Here is a 21981-nt window from a genome sequence, read left to right as displayed (position 1 = left end):
GGGAAAGCAGAATCCCGGATGGGAGTTCCAAAGACCCGCAGTTCTGGGGAAGAAACTATTGGAGTAAAAGGCTTTCTTGCACCTAGGGATCTCTACTGTAAAGGGATGAGACTTAGTAGCTTGTCGGGTTTGTCGGGGGTAGTTATGTCGGGGAGGTACAAGTGTTTGCAGTTCGTCAGAGCATTCACCATTAAAGTATTTGTAGAACAGGCAGAGGGATGCAACATCTCGTCGATGGGACAGAGGTTGAAGCCTAGATGACAGTTCAGGACCTATCAGGTTGGCGACTCTTTTTTGAACCCTGTCCAGGAGCGAGAGACAAGCAGCAGATGCACCAGCCCAGATGTGACAACAGTACTCCATACATGGGCGAATGGTTGCCTTATAGAGGTATAGGATACTGGCAGGCATAAGTAGTTTTCTAGCACGGTAGAGGGAGCCAACCTTCCTTGCAGCAGCCTTGGCAATGCTCTCAATGTATCTATTCCAGTTCATATTCCCTGTAAACGTTAGGCCGAGGAGTTTAAAAGAAGTACTTTCAGGCAATGTGTTCTTGGCCATTGCTATTGGTGGTAGAGAAGGTTTCTTGTAGTTATTGAAGGAAACAAGCTTAGTCTTAGCAGCATTGAATGTGACCAACCATTTTTGTCCCCATTCCACTACGGATTGGAGGTCATCCTCTAGTGTTTCTGCCATTTTCTTGGATATGTGTTCATTTGTTTTCCCCTCATATCTGTTATAAAGAGTGGTGTCATCGGCAAATATACCCATCTCCGAAACAATATTATCAGGGAGGTCGTTTATGAATATCAGGAATAATAGAGGTCCAAGGATAGACCCCTGAGGTACTCCCACATTTATGTCATATTGTTTGGATGTATATCCGTCGAGGACAACTTTGATTTTTCTATTACTTAAGAAGGATTTAATTACATTATGAATTCTTCCAGTGATTCCATATGATCTAATTTTCCTTAGAAGACCATCATGCCATACCCTGTCAAAAGCCTTAGATATATCAAGGGCCACCGCTCTACCCTCCCCTGTTTTATCCAATGAACGGTATATACATTCAGAAACTACAGTTAAGATATCTGCTGTTGAACGGGCTTGCCTGAATCCATATTGTTTGTCAGTCAGAAGTTTAGCAGCTGTTAGGTGCTGGACTAGGGCTTGATTAACTAAGGACTCAAATATTTTGGCGAAAAGCGGGAGGAGGCTAATGGGGCGATAATTTAGTGGGTCAGTTCTTTCACCAGAATTCTTGAAGACTGGTACCACAGAGGCGGTTTTCCAGCAGTCGGGAAAACAAGATTCGTTAAGGCATTTATTGTAAAGTTTGGACAGAATTGGAGCAACCTCGGCAGAGCATTTTTTTAATAGCATAGCCGGGATGAGATCTGGTCCACATGCTTTTGAGGTGTCTAGGTTTTTTATGATAGCATGTACCTGAGAAGGGGTGATTTTCAAATCGTCAAGTGTGGCGTCTGTTCGCAGAGGAAAATCAGGGAGTGAGTGGTGTACCGAGTTCAGTGTGGAGTTTGAGGCAAACCGACTGGCAAGCAGATTAGCCTTGTCAGTTGCCGTGCAAGCAACCTCATGATTGTTTGTTAGTGGGGGAATAATTGACTGTCCATTATTAACTACGCTGTTGTAGATTTTCCAAAAATCCCGGGTTCCTAATTTCTGTGCTTCGATGCGCTTTCTGGTGGTTTCAGAGTAATCTGTCTTAGCTGTGTCTATCACTCTCTTACAATTATTTCTAGCTTCTATAAATTTCTGTTTATTTGAGCTGGACTTATGTCGGTTGAATCTGCGGAACGCACGCTGCCTTTGACAAATGGCAGCTGCACAAGCAGAAGTAAACCATTGGGGAGAGTGGGGCTTGCTATAGTATTTCCGTGCGGGAACATGTGCTTCAATAGCAGTTTTGAACCATTCAGTTGTCTCATTTGCACACTGTTCCGCTGGAAGAGTAAAGATATTTTGCCATGGGGCATCTCTGATGAGCTCCCTGATGGCTTCCCAATCAGCCTTTTTGTAATACCTCGTTGTTTTGAGTAGTGGGTCTTCAGTTTTAGGGCGAGAATTTAGGCTGATTTCTACCATTATCACAGCGTGATCAGCATTCCCGAGTGGGCTGTGGGCATTTGTTGTACAGTCATTGGGAACCGTTGTCAGAAAGAGATCTAGAAGTGAGGCATGTTGATCGTGCTGGTTATTTTTTTTCCAATTCAGATTCCAATCGTCCCAACACTAATATGTATATATATATATATATATATGATGATGATGATTGCAACGTCTTGTCAGACGAGTGCCACTACCTCAGACACTTAAAATCCATGAGCCCAAATGCCTGAGGGAGTATCTATACAAATATGATGTTACAGTCTTAGCTTTGTACGACAGCTAAGTCTCTCTCTCGGTTCAAAATGTTCAGATCCAGCAACAAGCAAGAGCAAGATAGCCAGCAACAAATTAAACTGCAGACCAGCTTAATGCGGGTAATGGTCTTCCGCTTTATGGTTTTTTAAGATTTGCTTCTCCTAGAAAGGTTGCTTTCACCACGGCTTACGGGAGCCCTCCCCCCCCCCAAAAAAAACAAACACACACACACACACACACACACACACGGTGCTAGTTGGCCATTGACCCAGAAAAAGAGTTCATTCGCCCTTTATTTATGTAAGCATACGTGTATGTGTGTGCAGAAGATACTTATACATAAGATGCTCTTCTTTGATAATGCCGCACTGACAACATACTCTAGAAAAGTATTGTAACGAGTCATCAGGTTCTTTGTAACACGTATGTGATGAGTTCAGCATGACCATCAGCTTAAAAAAGCAAACGTTCGGCCAAAATGTAAATGGTATCCAAAATATAATCATTGCCTACTATATCCTCAAGGTTATCAAAGACTTCACATACCTCAATTTCACCATTCCTCTCCCTGGATGCTGAACTCCAAACATATCAGCAATGCTATACTACACTTGGCAAAGAGAGACTGAAACAACTAGAAACCTCTATGCTGAAAGGGTGAGATTTAGCAGCTAGTTAGGTGGGTCGGAATACATCTATGGATGCATTTATAAAACAAGTGTTCGATATTTAGCAGGTGACCCAAGGAAGAGAGGAATTCAATGGGTTGCACACACGCAGATTGATTTCATGTAAGGAATACGAGGCTTTCCACCACTGTTTATTGGAATGCACAATTGACCAGAAATATCAGTCAAAAGATTAGAACAATAGACAATGGGAAATAGTAAACATTCCAGTATGAAAGAATGTTTATATAAATCGACTCAACAAGTAAGCAACAGTCAGTCACAAAGCGAGGACAAATGACACATTTTCTTCACTGACAACATCTGTACCACACCCCTGCCACGTGCTGATGTCAACACTCATCATAACTAAATCGAAAACTGTTGTCAGTGTGAAATAAACAAAATATATTATAGATCAGCTGTGTTGTGCTTTATTCGTTGTCAGTGTGTATATATCGTAGACCAGTGACAAAAGCCGATTTAGAAATTATATAAACTGAAAAGCACACTGAACAACCGGCCGCAGCGAATACAAGCACAGCGATGCAACATTACGTAAAATATGGTGACAGAGACGAGAGTGTGTCAGACAGCACAGGACCTATTAAGTTAGAAATTCATTTTGGATTTTATCCAAAAATGGGAGTAGTGGTCAGTGCTCCAGCTTAAAGGTGTCAACAGTATTTCATGCAAAGATGAATAGTGTCTTTTTTTAGCAATATAGGATACTGACAGATGCAAAAAAAAAAAATCTACATGGATAGAGGGAGCCTACCTTCATTGCAACAGTCCAGGGAATATCTTTTATATATTTATATCATTTCATACTACCTGAAAATGTTAAACTAAGAAGTTTGAACATTGGACTATCAAGAAGAGCGGTATCAGCCATGGCAATTGGTTGTAAAGAGAGCTTTGTTTTGGTAGCATTAAATGCGAACATCTAACTTTTTACCATTCTATTACAGACTTCGATTCATTTTCTAAGAATTTAGTCATTGTCTTGAATGTGTCACCATTCGACTTGCTCTCATGTTGGGAATAAGATGCAATAAATCCCTCTTGGATACAATTGCACTGGAGAGGTCATTTAAGACCAGAAATAACACAGGTCCATGTATTGAGCCTTGATGTGATTGATGTGATGTCGTTTAAATATCAAGAACAACTTTGGTCTTTCTTTCAGCTTAGAAAAATCTGAATATTTAATAATTGCCCAGTAATTTTGTAAGAGTTGATTTTCTTGATAACACCATGTCAGACTTTGAAGATATCTAGTGCTACTGTATTCTCTATTCGGTGGTATATACATTCATAGATTACCATTAGGATAATCAGTACAATGAGATGGCCTAAATCCATTTGTCAGAGAGACGCCTAACATTTTCAAGGTGTTAAATTATCACTAAATTGATTAACGATTCAAAGATTTTAGTAAAGAGCAGAAGATTTGAGATTATATTTTATTTAATTGCGGAGGGGAGATTTTTTTTCTGCTTGTACATTTTTAAAACTTGTGAAAGAAATGAAATTTTAGTCGCAAGGGAGACAACTCTTTATATTCTTCCATTAAAAAATACAATTTTTTTTTTCATTGGTATCATAATTAAAAAATGTTTTCCTATTAGTACTTGTCCAGACTTGACTACATTACTGTTTTTTTAATAAACTGTAGAAAAGTATATCATTTGAGTACTAACTGTAGAAAAGTAAGTTATAATAGGACACAGCAATAACTAAAAACTGGGTAGTCAGAATCAAAATTTAACATTTCAGCTTAAATGTCATTTAGGTTCAATTTTTAAAATCCTACAAGATAAAGTTATCTGTTAGATATGCAAATAATGAAACAATTTTATTAAGAGCTAACAACTTTACAGATAACTATTAGTTTCCTAAAAATATTGTAAATGTAATATTAGAAAAAAGTGTTAAATTAAATACTAGTACAGCAATTTCATTCTCATATTTTTTATTTAAATTTTGATTACTTTAAATATGCTTAAAGTTAAATAATAATTTTTTTTTAGCAATAATATACTTTACCTTTCCACAATTTGAGTATTGCCTCGTTTTTCTGAGCATGGCTTATCTGAATTTTCTAAATATGATGTGCAATTTATCTAGAGTTCTCATCAGAATACTCATTTTTTTTAAATAGTAATAATTTTTATTTTACGTTTAGAAGTTTTTACTTTGTTTATTTAGTTTTTTTTTTTTGTTTTTTTTTTTAATTAAAATTGATTAATGATTTAACTATTCATCAATGTAATCATTATTAAAAGAATAAATTAAATGCAATATAAAAATTTTTACTTTGTATTTTTTATACAGTACCGCATCATCACATTGATACACGTTCTCAAATTAATCAAGTAAGCGAAATTGAGCTTGGACGGTACAATACGGTTTATTATTTGGGGATAACATGCATTGTATGTGGAAAGGTGACAAAGCGTTAATGCAAGAAAACCAGAAAGGGAAGTGAGAAACATGACAGAGAAAGCTAGAAACGCAGAAGATGGAAAGAGAACAGGACACAAAAAGGAAGAAAAAAAAGAAAAAACGAGAGAGGGGCGGGGAGAAGAAACAGAGATAGTGTAGAGATGAGAGGATAGGAGAGAGAAAGAAACAAATAGAAAATAGGAGAGAAAGCAATAGGAAAAAGACAGAGAAAGGGAAGAGGAGGAAAGGAGAGAGGGAAGAGGAGAGGCAAAGAGTGAGAGAGATAGATAAGGAGAAGAGGAGCGTGGAAAAAACAGGGGAGAGAGAGAAGAGGGAGGAGAGAGAGAGAGAGAAGAGAGAGGAGAGAGACAGACAGACAGAGAGGAGAGAGAGAGACAGACAGAGAGGAGAGAGAGAGAGACAGAGAGAGGAGAGAGAGAGAGAGACAGAGAGGAGAGAGAGAGAGAGACAGAGAGGAGAGAGAGAGGGAGGCAGAGAGGAGAGAGAGAGGGAGACAGAGAGAACGAGAGAGGGAGACAGAGAGAACAGGAGAGGGAGACAGAGAGAACAGGAGAGGGAGACAGAGAGAACAGGAGAGGGAGACAGAGAGAACAGGAGAGGGAGACAGAGAGAACAGGAGAGGGAGACAGAGAGAACAGGAGAGGGAGACAGAGAGAACAGGAGAGGGAGACAGAGAGAACAGGAGAGGGAGACAGAGAGAACAGGAGAGGGAGACAGAGAGAACAGGAGAGGGAGACAGAGAGAACAGGAGAGGGAGACAGAGAGAACAGGAGAGGGAGACAGAGAGAACAGGAGAGGGAGACAGAGAGAACAGGAGAGGGAGACAGAGAGAACAGGAGAGGGAGACAGAGAGAACAGGAGAGGGAGACAGAGGGAACAGGAGAGGGAGACAGAGGGAACAGGAGCGGGAAAGAGGGAACAGGAGAGGGAAAGAGGGAACAGGAGAGGGAAAGAGGGAACAGGAGAGGGAAAGAGGGAACAGGAGAGGGAAAGAGGGAACAGGAGAGGGAAAGAGGGAACAGGAGAGGGAAAGAGGGAATAGGAGAGGGAAAGAGAGAACAGGAGAGGGAAAGAGAGAACAGGAGAGGGAAAGAGAGAACAGGAGAGAGAAGGTTGGGGAGAAAGAGAAAGTTACAGGGGAGAGAACAGAGAAAGCAAAGAACATAAATGAGTTTCCAGTGAATAAACCTTCCGGGACTGCCAATTCTTATTTTTGTCTCATCTAGTGCCCCTTTTGGGGGACTGGATTTTACCTACATTAAAAACACACATTTCGTTTAAGTTTGCCCTCGTGGGGAATTTATCAAGTATGGACAAGTAAAAATTTGCCGTTAACACATTCAACCACAACGACAACAAAAACGAAAATAAACATTAATTCAAATATATATTTCTTTATGAATGATAAAGATTGTGTCTGCAATCAATTTCATAACTGAATGAAAGACCGATGTCGTCATCGTAGTTAGACAAACATTAATAATTCATTTCCCAATGTCGCTCGCAAGGGAACCTGTTACTACTAGAATAACAGTAAAGCCGAAATGTTTATATTTAGTTTTGGTTTCACATTGCATATATTCTGAAAAGGGGAAAAACATGTATCATATATATATATATATATATATATATATATATATATATATATATATATATATATATATGAATCTTAAAGCTAAAATGGTGTATTCCAAAATGTAATACCCTCCTCTTTAAATACCAAAGATTTGTTCAATTGTTTTCTTTTCATGCGATCATTTAATTTCGCCAGAGTTTTACACGTTTAGATTGCCATTTTAAAATATTATTCGGACTATTCTTATTTTGGTTATAATATCCAAAACATTTTTGACCAATATAACCTTCGATATCTTTTCCAATGTGCATCTTTTCCGAACTGGGGGGGGGGGGGCTAATGAATTTCAAACTGAACATTTTACGCAATCCGGATTGGGGGGAGGGGGCAACTGTTTTTTTGTTCTTTATTTATTATATCAGTCTTCATTATTATCTCTTGTAATAAGGATTGAACCTTCATTCTCCCGAAGACTGACACTTAAAACTGATTGTTAAGGTTTTTAATCGTTACGTAATGAGTACAAATTACTGAGCGCCTCATCTAAAAAAAAAAATAATTTTTTTTAATCCGTAACATGAACATGAACAGCTGGGCAAAAAGTAAAGTTTAGAATAAAATAAATAACAATGAAATATATCTTGTACTTATTTACGGAAAATCAGCCTGTAATTTATTACCATGAGAACTCGACCTCAAGATCAAACCTACCAATTTAAAATTACATGCCATGCCCATTGCTCCATGCATTAAATTGAATTCTAAGTCGAAGTGTTTATTTACTTGCCTCCCCACGAGGGCAGAGTTAGACACAATGTAGGTTTTTGATGTGGGAGAAATTCAGCAGTTCAGCACTTCAGCACCCCAAAAAAGAGGCGTTCTGGATTGGGACAAAAATTTAAATTTCCTTAGTCTAGAATCATTTCTTTTTCACTTACCGAGGACAAAGTGCAGTATCAGAACAGACACATTTTGACCGCAAAAGTTGTATTATTACAAGCACAAGCACTAAACGATTTGTTATTAAATAATGAATATATAAATAAAAATTACAAAAATCAATGATACCAGACATTTTTCAAAAAGAAATCAAGTTTTTTTTTTAAGTTATGAAAAACTAGCTGCGCCTGCGCACACCCGGGGTTGCCCAGAAGTATTTACTTTCAGTTTTGCTTACCTCTTTTTTTTTTTTTTCTTTCTTTTTTTTAATGTTTTACTTTTGGGGGTGTTCTTTTAATTGCTGTTTTTTTGTTTTGTTTTTTTTTTTTTCATAAATTTCTCAATGAAATTATTTTTTAAAGTTTAATTTAATTTTTATATAAACAATAACTCATTTTGTTGAGGTAAAATTGTTTTAATCGCAATTATTGGCTGTCAGGCTGTCAGCTTCCAAACTTAATTCTTGCTATGAGTGTTAAAGCCAGAAACGACTTTCTATTCGACAGTTTAAATGCTTCCAAATTCTTTTCAAATTTCGGTGCTAATGCATTTACTGATCCGAGATATTTTTTTAATCGTATTTCCAAGTTTAATTAAAGTTTTATGTTTTTTTTTTTTATTCAATTGTAAGGTTAAAGTACAGAATAGGTACAAAACACCCTCCCCTCCCCTTGTTAAGAATGGCTTTTTAAATAATAACATTATTTCAGCACGGATCAATAAGTGCATGAGTACCCAAATTTCCAAGGGTCACACAATAATTATTTAAAAAATAAGATTAAAATTGCTAACTTGTTCAAGAAGAAACAAAGATATTTTTTATGACCTGCCCAGTGCCCCTGCCCCAGTGCCCCACCAGCGTAGTATAAACACCCCAACCTCATCATGTTAAGAACGGCTTTCGAGGTTGGAAGGGTGTTTATTCCGAAAGCCGTTCTTAACATGGGGAAAGTGGGGTGTTTATAATACGCTCTGGGGCACGTCGTAAAAATTTACCGAAACGAAAATGCGTTTTGCTGAATTTAATTTATTAATGGCATTTTTTTTTTTTTTTTTTTTTTTTTTGTAAATGTTCGTTTTAATACTTTGCATTTTTTATTTCAACAAATAATCGATTAATAATAGTAAATTAAAAAAATATGTGTAAGTCGCGTAGAGACGAGAAACATACAGACACATGAGAAGTGGTCGCCAGTTTATTGATATGAACATAGACAAGAATGGTTGACCCTTGCATTTAGACAACAAATGCAAATTAAAACCACACTTAAAAGAAACCCAGTTCGTCTTTAAATAAGATCGAAAGTTATAAATTACAATAAAAAGGTAAAAATCTTTTTGCTGAATTTGTTTTGTTTATCGATTTTTCGAAATATTTAGAACTGACCTTGCGAAGCGTTTTGACATCACAACCTTTTTTTTTTCGGTTAACTTAAAAATTAAAATTCTATTTTGAGAAAAAAGATTAAATAATTTGTTGTCAGTCTTGAGTAAATAACGGATAATATATATATATATATATATATATATATATATATATATATATATATATATATATATAATCCGTTACTGTTTTGAAAATAAAACAAAAAAGTCATAATTTCTTAGTTGTGATGCCATGGTTATAGCATTTTCCACCCCAAAACACAAGTAGAAAAATGCATACATTTATTTATTTTTTAACATTTCACCAAATCTCTTTTTGTTTTCAAGATTGAATACTTTCAAAAAAAAATATTTACATAAAATATTAAAATGTTTAACGGAAAACCTGGGAATAATCGTTTGAACAAATAAAAGGGACTTGAAAAATAAAATTGTTTGCGAATAAAACGGTCACGTGTCCAAACACAATCTCATCCATCACTAACATATGTAAATGTAGTTTTACTACTAGTTGGAAATTTGTTGTGTCTATGTGTGTGAATTTCCTTAGAAACTTAGTCTTATACTGTTTGACATCAATTTGTTCAATCTCCAAAAATGAATCGTCGAATCACCGAATTAGGTGTTTTAATAGAAAGAAAAAAGAACACGCTAAAAGAAAAAAAAAAAAACGGGAAATTGGAAGAAAACGAGAGTAGTAGTCTCGATGTGGGTTGTGTTGTGTACGTTTTTAGCATACCAAGTTTTTTTTTTTTTTTTTTTTTTGAAAAGTCATTCTATTAGAATATCCCATTCGTAGTTTTAAAATTACGTTTAAGACGTAGAAATAAAATAAAAATAGCCATATTTATAACAGTTGTTTTTTTATAACTTAATATACTGATAGATAGATAGATAGATAGATAAACCAAACGGTTACAGAAAGAGACGATAGGTCCAATCTAACAATTTGGTAAAAAGAAAAAATATTTCCACGCGCTGAAATCGTAAATAAATAGATTCTCTTTACAACGGTCGTAGCACAATCGTAGTAGTCGTAGTAATACTAGTACGCCGAGCGTAAATAAAAAGCATAAATTAATGTCCATTCATATACAGTTAAATTAAAACAAATAAATAAAATCATTTACCTTGTTTAAAGTCGTGTAACATATTGTCCAGTTTGTGGTCATCAAACACAAATAATACAGGATGATTATAAAATTTACAAACGGCCTTTAGTGGTGTACAATCATCGGGGTCAAGTAAGGCCAGGTCCTTGATATTTAAAATAGCCACGATGTTGTCCCGTTCCCTATCGTATACAGGTACGCGAGTGTAGCCCTGCTTCATAGTTTCCGACACGGTCTCAAAGTCCAGAATGGTATTCAGTTCTAACATGAACACATCGGACATTTTCGTCATAGCATCTTTGACAGTTTTCTTAGTGAGGGCTAGCGCACCCGAGATAATATCTACTTCTTCGCATTTGAGATCTTTGGCTAGTCGTATGAGTTGTTGGAGTTTTTCTCGATTGTAAACTTGCCCGATCTCTTCGCCCAGGATCTTGTCCAGTATTAGACTGACCGGGAACGAAAGAGGGAATGTAATAATCATAAAAAGGCGAGTGATCCAAACAGTCCGAGCACCTACCGCCAGACCGTGGCGGGAGCATATTGCCTGAGGGACGATCTCGCCGAATACTACAATACCGACTGTGGCCGTAATAACAGCAAATAACCCACTGCCGGTCAAATCGTCCATAAGAATAGTCAACGTATTGTTGACTAAAACATTGCCCAAAAGTAAAGTGCAGAGTAAAAAGTTGCCCTTTTCACGAACAGGGCGAATGGTCCTTGCATAACGCTTTTCGGACTTAGATCCGGATTGTTCAATAATCTGAAGTTCGGTTTTGTCCAAGGACATAAGACCAAGGTTTAAGCCGCTAAACAGCCCGGACAATATTAAAAGTAAACATATAAGCATAGCCTGTAGCCAAACTGGTAGCAAGGTCTTTTTTACCGGTTTGGGTTCCGTTTTGATACGAACCCATGGTTCGTTACCCTGGTGGACCCATTTGCTTAAACTGACAGAACCCGTAGAAGAGTTCAGATTCACCGGTTCTTTAATGCATACATAATAATATTCCTCACTGGGCAACAATTTATTAAGTTTAATAATAAAAATTGCTGTGCCAGTGTCATTAGTCCGGGATATTTCGGCCGTATATGAATTTGTCCGTTTTAAATCATCGCACGTTGTCTCCTTGACTTGATTTTTTGTTGTGAACGCGATCTCCGTATTTTCAGACAGACCCTGTCCGATCAAACGAATTCGTTGGTTTTCCGAAGTGTATACTTTCGGCGAGAAAGAACTGTCTTTGAAAATCTTCTCGCTTTCCACAAAAATCGCTTGTACGCGAGTTACCTGCGACCCGGCCAGCGCCGAGTGCAGAAGACAGAAAAATATCAGGAGAGTGAAGTTAATGGCATGGTGGTCCAACGAAGTGGCCATGTTCTTTGGCACAATTCCGGAAGTTTAGGTTTTGTCAATCAATCCGCCCCCTCTTCCCCTCCCCACACATGCCAAATTCAGGAAGTGCGCATGCTCAGACGTTTATGTAAACTTCCGGCCTTGTACTTATCGATAACCTGCCCCTAAAACGCTGTCTTTCTCCCAGAAACACCCGTGCACTGTGCACTTTATATAATGTGTTGCTATTTTGCATTAGTTATGTATGCATGAGTAAATAAAGGGATAAAAGAAAAATAATTAAATATAGTTAACTGTAACAAGGATAAATTCATTAAGAAGAAACCAATAATATAAAATGTAAATAAAGTGTTTTAATTGCATTTAAAGCGCGGGAACTGTTAATGAGTGAAAATAAGAATGTTGGTGACCTAGCTTCATCCTTTTCTGTCTTAAGTGAAGAACTCCTTCTCGACTGAGGTAATTTTTATTTTTATTCCAATCTGGGTTGCATTTTTGGAGGAGCTGGATTTTCTTCACATTAAATACCGTGGGTAGGCAAATAAATAGAACCCCCCCCCTCAAAAAAAAAAAAAAGAACGTCAATACATTTAGAAAAACTGCTATGTAAACATTCTGAAATGGATAAATTTCTGCATTAAAGTATTTTTTAAAAAATACCCTCAGTTAGTGAAGGAGAAGTCTTGTTAGACCGAGGCAATTTTCATTGTTGCCGGAATCCAGAGTGTCTTTTTTTTTGTGTGTGTGGAACTGGTTTCTCACACATTAAAAACTGACCATGTGTTCAACTCCAACTTCGTGGGGAAGCAAGTAAATAAAGACGCGTGAGTGCGTGCGTGTGTTTCTCGATTTTATTGTACGTAAAATACGCTTCGAATTATTTTTATTTATTTACTGTTAATCGAATATTTGCTACAATCAAAAATCGAATAAACAAATATTAAAACTATTGTTTGAAATCCTTTTTTTTTTTTTGTATTGTAAACATGATTAATCATTGATTATATATTTGCTACCTTACTTATGTAAAATAATACAGACCGCGCTATTTTTTAGACACGATTTTTTTCGTTAAATTCAATTTTTACGATATCTTATGTTTATAAAATATATTACTTACTGATCCGCGCTATATTTTTAATCGTATTTCCAAGTTTAATTAAAGTTTTATGATATGTTTTTGTTTTTTTTATATTCAATTGTAAGGTCAAAGTACAGAATACGTACAAAACTCCCTCCCCTCCCCCTGTTAAGAATGTTTTTTTTAATAATAACGTTATTATTTCAGCACGGACCAATAAGTGTATGTGATCACTGCACCAGTGCACCAAATAGGTGAAAGTACAGAATAGTTACAAAAAAGTCCCCCTTCCTGTTAAGAATGTATTTATAAATAATAATATTATTATTTCAATACTGTCCGTATTCTGCATAAGTACCATATTTTTAATTCGCAAAGTGCTTTACTCGGTCGACATCGGATAAATACATCGTTTTATCCTTTTTTCTTTTTTTTTTCTTTATTGATGTTCAGACGTAATGAGCAAGGAACCTCTTGTTACACCTTTATATTTGAAAATTTGATAACGAACGTGTACTCATTTGAAATAAAAATAAATATTTTCATTTGTATTATTAAAAATATTTTTCAAAATTAAAAACTTAGGTTATCCCGTAGGAGTGAAATTTCCCTGTTTCAAGGTGACATTTCTTTCTTTCTTTTTTTTTTATTTCGGTGGTAAGTTTTCGAATAAAAAATAAGCATTTTATATTTTTACGGTGATAATTATAAATAAATAAAAATAAGTAATTACTTTAATTGAAAAATAAGGAAATCCTAAACTTCAGATTTCTTTTTAAGATTCCGTTACTTTCGTTGAACAATAATAATCCTATGACCTTGAAAGTAAATGCTAAAATGCATGATGGCATTTGACATTTCTAACTATTAAATTTGAGTTGTTCGGTCGAAAAAAAAGGGGGGGGCGATATTGATAATTCATAATACATGGGTTTTTATTACGACAGGGCGCAAGAAAATTATTTTTGTGTAATTCCTATTTCAGTCACCTAAATTATTTAGAATAAAATGTTGTTTTTTTCAAACGACTTATGTTTACTTAAACTATGTTTTTTTATTTATTATTATTATCATCATCCGTTCACTCCCCCCTCCCCCCCCCAAAAAAAAAACGTGTTGGCATCAACTGACACCACACCAAACAATCATGAAGGTTAAGAAGATGGAAAGACCGAGGAGAGAAAGCACTAACCAGACCTTCATTGAATAAGTGCGAATAAAACGGGGGCCTTTTGGGCCTGGGGAGGTCCAGAGTGCCATACAAATTCTAGTAAAGACCAATAGTCGCTGCCAGCGAGAAATAAATTGCTAATGATCGTTGCGATAACGCAAATTAATTTGGAAAAGTTATCAAAGCATGTGGAGAGTACTGGAAATCTGTGGAAAACTTGTTGTCACTCAGACTCCAGGAACACCACAGGTTGTTCTAGAGGAGAAATCTTTGTTGATGGCCTTGTAAAAACTCCTAGTAAGTTAGTAAATAACATCAACAATATGTAGTAAATTTCATTATACATTTGAAACGCTGAAAAAAAAAAAAACTCTACCGGAAAAATATAATCTCCATTTTATAAACAAGTCCGTAAAATAGGTTAAGGAAGAACGATAACTCAAATTTATAATTTTCTATATAAGGAAGCATTTTTATTTTAGAGACAATACAAAAGCAAAGAAGCATTACTTTATCATTTTGGAGTTGTTTTGTAAAAAAGGTTGAATATATATTTTTTAATAAAGCTCAAAAATTATTCCTTTAGCCCTAAAATGGTAAAATTATTATTTTTATTTATTTATTTATTTTATTTATTTATTTTTTTTTTTTTTTGTAAAATAGAATTTAACCATCAATTATTTAATTTGGAGATACTGTGAGAAATTGATCCCTGGCAGAAGTAAATAAATCCACAAATTACAAAAACCATACCTTTAAACTCAAAGAAACATGGCGTTGTAAATGGAATTTCTCACACACTGCCAAGGAGCGGGGAAAGTAATGGATAATCATTACTTTTTTCCAATACAAATTAATTAATAATACGGTCGGATAAATGACAAATAGCAAGTTAATTCAATATACATAACTCTATCAGATAAATTTATAAATTTTAATATGTGATAATTCAGTTAAAACTTCTTAATTTTAATATGTGTTAATTTGTTGACAATTCAAATTGAGATTCAATAATTATAGAACTTTAATTCAGATAAAACTTCTTAATCTAAATATGTTTGCCAGTGTCTGCTGTCAATTTCAATTGAAACTTCAATAATTCTAATGTATCCATATATTAGTAATGACCACTATGTGGAATGACCTGTGGAGCTCCATCCTTACAATTTGAACAAAGCCACTCTCCTAAGGTATTTTGTTGATTAACTTCTACACAGCTGAAATGGTACCAGTTGTCGCAGGAATCGCAGCACACCATAGGTGATGTTCCATCATTAGGAAGTGAACAGGTTGGACAGAAGAAGGGACCTCCTTCCTTAATAAACTCGGTCGATAGAATATTATCATTACTGTTAATTTAAGGACACAAGATTTTTTAAGGAATGGACCTGTTCACACCCGTCTTTAAGAACGACAGCAGAATGAACATTATTGTCACTTCTAGTAATTAATTTAATTATTTTACCATGATTCCAAAATTGTCTGGGTTTGTTGGGAGACTTAATAAACACTATCTCTCCAACAGATAACTTTGGGGAACAACTGCTCCCAATTTTGGCATTGATTTCTCTTAATGACAAGAGGTAATCATTGTGCCAGATACGATTGAATTTTTCAACAAATTTATTCCTCATTTCGAGGGAATGTAACAAGGCAGTACTATTTGGGGGGGGGGGGTCAGGACATACTTCAGAATCATAATTATTAATAAGCAAACGAGGTTGGTAGCCTGTTTGTAGAAAATGATTTGGAGTTAAAATACTGTCAGCAAAAGCAATATAAGTGAGAGGTCTGTCATTTTTTGCACATTAGAAAGTGCAGTCAGAAATTCAAAATAATCCAACTTTCTTCTGCCCAATAGTTCCCTCATACATTGCTTGACAGTTTTAATTAGCCTCTCCCAAGCTCCCACTTGGCAGAATAAAGAGGAATTGTTCGATGGATAACGTGAATAGATTTAAATTGTTCCTTCAGCTCGTCAGATTCGAGCATGTTCGACAGCAATATTCTGGACACAACAAAAGATTTCGCGTTATCAGAATATACATGCTTAGGGATACCAAATAAATTGGTAAACTTAACAATGGCCAGCATGAAAGAGCGGGTGCTAATGTTCGGCAATAATTCTAAGTGAATTGCACGCAAACTCATGGATGTAAAGAGCAATACGTACATTTTCACTTCTACCCCTCTAACCTTTATGGAAAATTGTCTGGTAAAATCCACACCCACTTGTTTAAATGGGCAAACAAAGTTCACCCTATGAGCAGACAATAGAGATCCAGCAGGTGCCTTACAAGGCAGAAAATTTATCCTTTTACATAGAATGCAAGTACACAAAAAGGCTTTTATGGTTTGTCTCCCCTGAGGGATCCAAACTCCAGACTGCCTTAACTTACCGAGGGTTGAATTAACCCTCATATGATAGCAGCTAAAATGAGCTTCTTTAATCGCCAGTTTTGTTAAATAATGTTTTTTTCCCAACGAAATGGGAAACTTGGCCTCAAAGGGAAGAATATCAGAATTCTGTATCTTACCTTGGGTTTTGATTAACCCATTTTTATCAAGGAATAACTCTAAGGCAGTTACCCTAGAGGGAGGCACTTTATCGGAAGGTTGTTTCAAATAACCTAGTTCATGTGAGAAGGCCTCCATTTGCATATTAGCAAATAGCAATAATCTGGCCCTATTGAAATTGTCGGCATTACGGTGACGTAACAAATCATAAAATTTCAACACTTTTTCTAAGATGCCAATTGCCCTAGTTAAACTGGAATAACTTGTTGTTGAAGATGCCCCTCCATGGGATTAATGGACTATCTCATGACGCCACTTCCTCTGGTGACATCACTTCCGGTATCGAGTACCGAGTACCGGTGCCCGGAGTCTGAGATTGGCACGCGACCAAGCAGGTCGGTTGCACACGCCCAACCATTGATGAATGGTATTACTCAACTCACTTTGCCTGTAATATATGTGAGGTGTTCCTTTCGTTTATTACCATTTAATCCCATAACAACTGGCAACGACGGATTCAACTTTCACACGGGTTAACTCCACAAAAAAAAAAATTCTAATTGACTTCAAAAGAATGTCGGATTTACAAGCTAAGAAGTCGGCTGACAATTATGTGCTAAAAACATCGAAATCGAAAAAGAAAGCTTCAACAGAATCTGCCAAAGGAGGCAAAAAAACTGAAACTGCAAAGCCGGAAGCTAAAAAATCCTGCACCAAAAGAATTCCCCAAGCCAAAGCAACCTAAGGAAGCACTTCAACAATTTCTACACGTGTATAGGATTACACCCAACCCGAACACACCAACAGCAGTCTCACCTGCAGAAACAATGTTTGCGCGGAAAGTGAGATCCGTTTTTGACAAGCTCTTACCCAAACAGTCAAGGCCACTATGACCACTTATGTACCCAGTAAACGTTTCATGCCAAGTGAAAGAGTGTTTTTCCAAAGTTATAAAAACAACACATCATTCTGGGAGGTGGGTACAATTACTAAGAGAGTCGGTGACATGGTATGTATCATCCAAGGATCAACATACACCCACAAACGTCACCAGAACCAACTAAGATGTCAATCAGTTGAAACCAGCGACAGTCCACCATTGGAAGATGAGCCGATAGACACTGTTATCGGCACTTTTGATCTTGAACCTCCTCAACCAACACCTAAACTACGAGAAAGATTAAGAGAAAGATCACTGAGCCATTGATGGTAAACCCTAAAAGGAAGAGGTACTGACAGCTTTTATGAACAAAAACCTTGGAGGGAGGGTGCTGGAGGCGCCCCTCCATGGGATTAATGGACTATCTCATGACGTCACTTCCTCTGGTGATGTCACTTCCGGTATTGAGTACCAGTGCCCGGAGTTTGAGATTGGCATGCGACCAAGCAGGTCGGTTGCACACGCCCAACCATTGATGAATGGTATTACTTAACTCACTTTGCCTGTAATATATGTGAATACATGTTTCATTCATAAAAATCCTGTGTTCCTTTCGTTTATTACCATTTAACCCCATAAAAACTGGCAATGACGGATTCGACTTCAAATGTAAGGACAATTCCTTTTATTTTTTACATTTTTTTTTTGAGTGCAAAACAAATTGTTTTATGTGAGGCTTAAAATCAAGGTTATATTAGTTTTTAGCGACTGAAGTTAAGTTCAAATTCGAAATTAACGAAAAGAAAAAAAATACTTTTCTGATTTAATAAAACAGAAAAAAAAAAAAAGAATTTTATAGTTTTGCAAAATTAAGAATGTGAGAAATTAATCTCACAAACTCAATACTCCCTGACAGAGGCAAATAAATCCACAAATTACAAAATTTATTCAGTTATAACAGCAAAGAAAAGTTATTGGTCCTGGTATAGTCCATTGCAAAACGGTGGGCCAGTTTTTCCTCTCAAATAGAGAGCCTGTAGTTTAACCCCTTATGGTGGAGTGGTAGTTCATATTTCCTTTGAAAGGATCCATGGTAATTCATGGTGTTCTCGGCAAGAATTCTGGTGCCTTTAATTAGGCATAAATCGAGTCCTTTGGGACTTTAATTGAATTAAGGAGAATTCAAATATTTAGTTGATATAAAGATGATGAAAATGTTCAAAAGAGGCCATCCTCTAATTAGGATATCTTCGGCACAATATAAGGTGTCTCTGCTTGTAGAGATTCTAGTCCGTTAATTCACCAAACATTTAGGTGATATAACGTGAAGAAATTGTGGCGGCTCTGTTCTCGATAAGGCATTCTTCTCAGAGCCGTTCTTTGGTGAGTCCTTTCATGCCGAGTTTTTATCATGGACTGAAAAGGAAAAGATTACAAAAAAGGCGCCAAATAATTAACTTGGCTCATACAAACTAACCAATTACAGACCGCCTACTAGAATTGTGCGTAGGCGGCTTAAAACAAAGAAACATGGCGTTGTAAATAGAATTTCTCACAATACATCCGAAACTCAATTTGAGGGACTAAAATAGGATTTAATTTTTTATTCTTTCATTTATGAGTCGAAATGAAGAACTGTTTACTTTAAAATACTTTCTATTCAACAGTTTAAATGCTCCAAAATTACTTATTTCGAAAGATTACTAATGTAAAATACACGCAAATCTTTTTATACTCAACTGAGGTCAAGTAAAACAAAAAATATGTTATTATTGTAGATTAACCTCCACCGCCCCCCCCCACAAAAAAAATTGAGATTTTACTATTTTAGGCGATTGCATATGAACACCTTGGAAAACGTTTTTAACAAATTATACTTTTTTTATTAAGAAGAAAAATATTTTAGAATTAAGTGGTTCACATATAAATTTAATGTAAACTGATCTCGCATTTCTGGATCATGTTAGCATTTCAGAGCAGTTAGCTATTTTTTATGGGAGATAAATTCTATGTGTTTTTGGTTCTAGGTGAGGGATTTCTACTTTTTAAGTGGTCACATGATTTTATGACCTTGCCAGTCGGACTTAGTGGCAAAAGAAATTAGTTCCAAAAGTTAGAATAGCTTAGAAATGGAGGATCATTTTTCATTAAATTCATACAAAACTGATCTCTGAATTCTAAAATAATTGTCTTCTTATTATTAATCTTCTTTTTTCTTTTTATAGTTGTTCACATTACATTTTAATTTCTGCATGTTGGTACAATCAAGGAAGCAAGAAGCATGGCGGGAATTCAAAGGATTGACAGTTTGAAGGAAGAAACTATTAGTCGAAAGCCTTCCAGTATCTTGGGACCTCTCCAGTGAAAATATGAGACCGACACATATTTATGTCAAGGGCATACCAGTGTACCATGTTCATCAAAGTACATTCCATTAGGACAAGCTTAGGGGTCCAGCATTACAGCAATGCGACAGAGGATGAAGCTTGTTAGATAGTGTGATAACTATTAGATTAGAGGCTCTTTTTTTTTATTCTGTCTATAAGTGGGAAAAGCTAGTAGTTGGTGCACCAGAATTCTTGAACACTGATACTACAGAGACAATTTTCCAGTCACCATGGAAACAAGATTCAGCAAGGTGTTTATTGTAGAGTTTAGAGAGGACAGAAGCCGGCTCAGTAGAGCATTTATTTAAGACTATAGCCGGAATAAGCTCAGGCCCACATGCTTTGAAGGTATCAAGATTTTTTATGATATCCTGGACTTGGTAAGGGGTGATGATCAGATCATTGACTGCAATTTCAGTCCGCAGTGGAAAGTTTTAGAAAGAGTGATTTGTGGAGTTCAAGGTGAACCATTGGCTAAATAGTTCAGTCTTATCAGATATCGTCCACATAACATAGTAGTGGTTTGATAGTAGGGAAATTTTTGGCACTTCTACGCTATTAGGAGAAAATTTCAGCAATCATAATACTGAAAACAATTGGTATTCCTTGTATTTTTAAGATGATTATATCCAAAAATTATGAAAATCGATAAGGTAGAAAATTATTTATTAAAGAATAAAAAATAGAATTTGGAGAAAATGATCGAAAGACACAAGAGAGTTCAAAAGGGAAGTACTTTTCTGTTTTGATTTAAACAAGATGGCCACAATTTTTCACCTGCTAACATGATTAAAGTTGTTTTTTTTTAATAATTCAGTAATATTCAGGTAATTTCGACTGCATAACTTGCAAGCTATCATTGTAATCGATAATATAAATCTCACCTGTCTGTTTAAATGTATGTATGTATGTTTGTATGTCTGCCTAAAACTTTCGACAGAGGCAACAGATTTTCACGAAATTGGTATCGTTTTGACTTTTGAAACTCAACCCTTTGAACGACAAATATTGAAAAATTGGCTAAAAACATTTATTCCTTCACCCTCAACTGGGCACTATTCTACAGGGAGAGGTCACTTTTTCACCAATATTTTCGAAAGTCATCCCCTCTTTTCGATTGACTAGCTTTATTTAAACATTTGTCACTTCCGGTTTAGTGGTGGGCACAACAGTAAAGATGTAACAATTTTTCTTTTCATGTTCTTTTCCTCCTTTGCAATACGGGTTCATGCCTGCCTGCCTGCTACCACTTTTTTTTTTTGCTCAACACACACCTCCAAACACCCGGGCAACACCGGGCACCCAGGCTAGTCTATTATATAAATCTCTCCTGTCTGTTTAAATGTATGTATGCATGTTTGTATGTCTGCCTAAAACTTTTGACAGAGGCAACAGATTTTCACGAGATCAGTATCGTTTTGAAGCTTGACCCTTTGGACGACAAATATCGAAAAATTGGCTAAAAACATTAATTCCTTCACCCTCAACTGGGCACTTTTTTACAAGGAGGGGTCGTTTTTTTTTCAACAATATTTTCGAAAATCATCTCCTCTTTTCGATTGACTAACCTTAATTTAAACCCGTGCCACTTCCAGTTTGACGATGGACGCAACAGAAAAGACATCACTTTTTTTCACATTCTCTTCCTCCTTCGCGGTATGGATTCGAGCCTGCCTGCCTACCACCACTTTTTTTTTTTTTTTTTTTGCTCAACACACATCTCCAAACACCCAGGCAATGCCAGGCAACACCGGGCACCCAGGCTAGTTTATTCAAATTTACAAAAAAATCAGTAGAAACCATTGTTTTTCATCTGCAAATTCCATTTATCGACTACAAAATTTCATCCTAATAGTGTAGAAGCGCCAAATTTTTAATTGCTCATTATTCATCACACTATTAGAGATTTTTCTAATGTCGGTGATTCAATGCTTTTTCTTGTTATCTCTGTATACCTACTTTTAGCTGTGGTTATTACGCTTAATTTTTTTTATATTTTCATCAAACTTGTGGCAGTTGAATCAATAGAATGCTTTTTGCTTATATG

At 36.0% G+C, this 21981-nt stretch overlaps 1 protein-coding gene across 2 annotated transcripts in view; it reads right to left on the bottom strand.

Moving 5' to 3' along the window:
- LOC145245943 (metal transporter CNNM4-like) overlaps positions 1 to 14547 on the bottom strand; it is a 299957-nt gene extending 285410 nt beyond the window's left edge. The window contains exon 1 of one of the 2 annotated variants that reach the window (XM_080107704.1): positions 10557 to 14547. In XM_080107704.1, coding sequence (XP_079963830.1) covers positions 10557 to 11919 — 1363 coding nt within the window. In that variant the 5' untranslated portion in view covers positions 11920 to 14547. The remainder of the gene's footprint in view (positions 1 to 10556) is intronic. The other variant, XM_080107705.1, reaches the window with a different exon arrangement.
- Positions 14548 to 21981: the final 7434 nt, after the last annotated feature.

The sequence above is a fragment of the Euprymna scolopes genome, chromosome 23 (genome assembly GCF_053919585.1).
Source record: "Euprymna scolopes isolate OS-2025 chromosome 23, ASM5391958v1, whole genome shotgun sequence".
Classification (NCBI taxonomy): domain Eukaryota; kingdom Metazoa; phylum Mollusca; class Cephalopoda; order Sepiida; family Sepiolidae; genus Euprymna; species Euprymna scolopes.
Note: the sequence above shows the minus strand (reverse complement) of the source record. Positions and strands in the feature narration are given on the sequence as shown.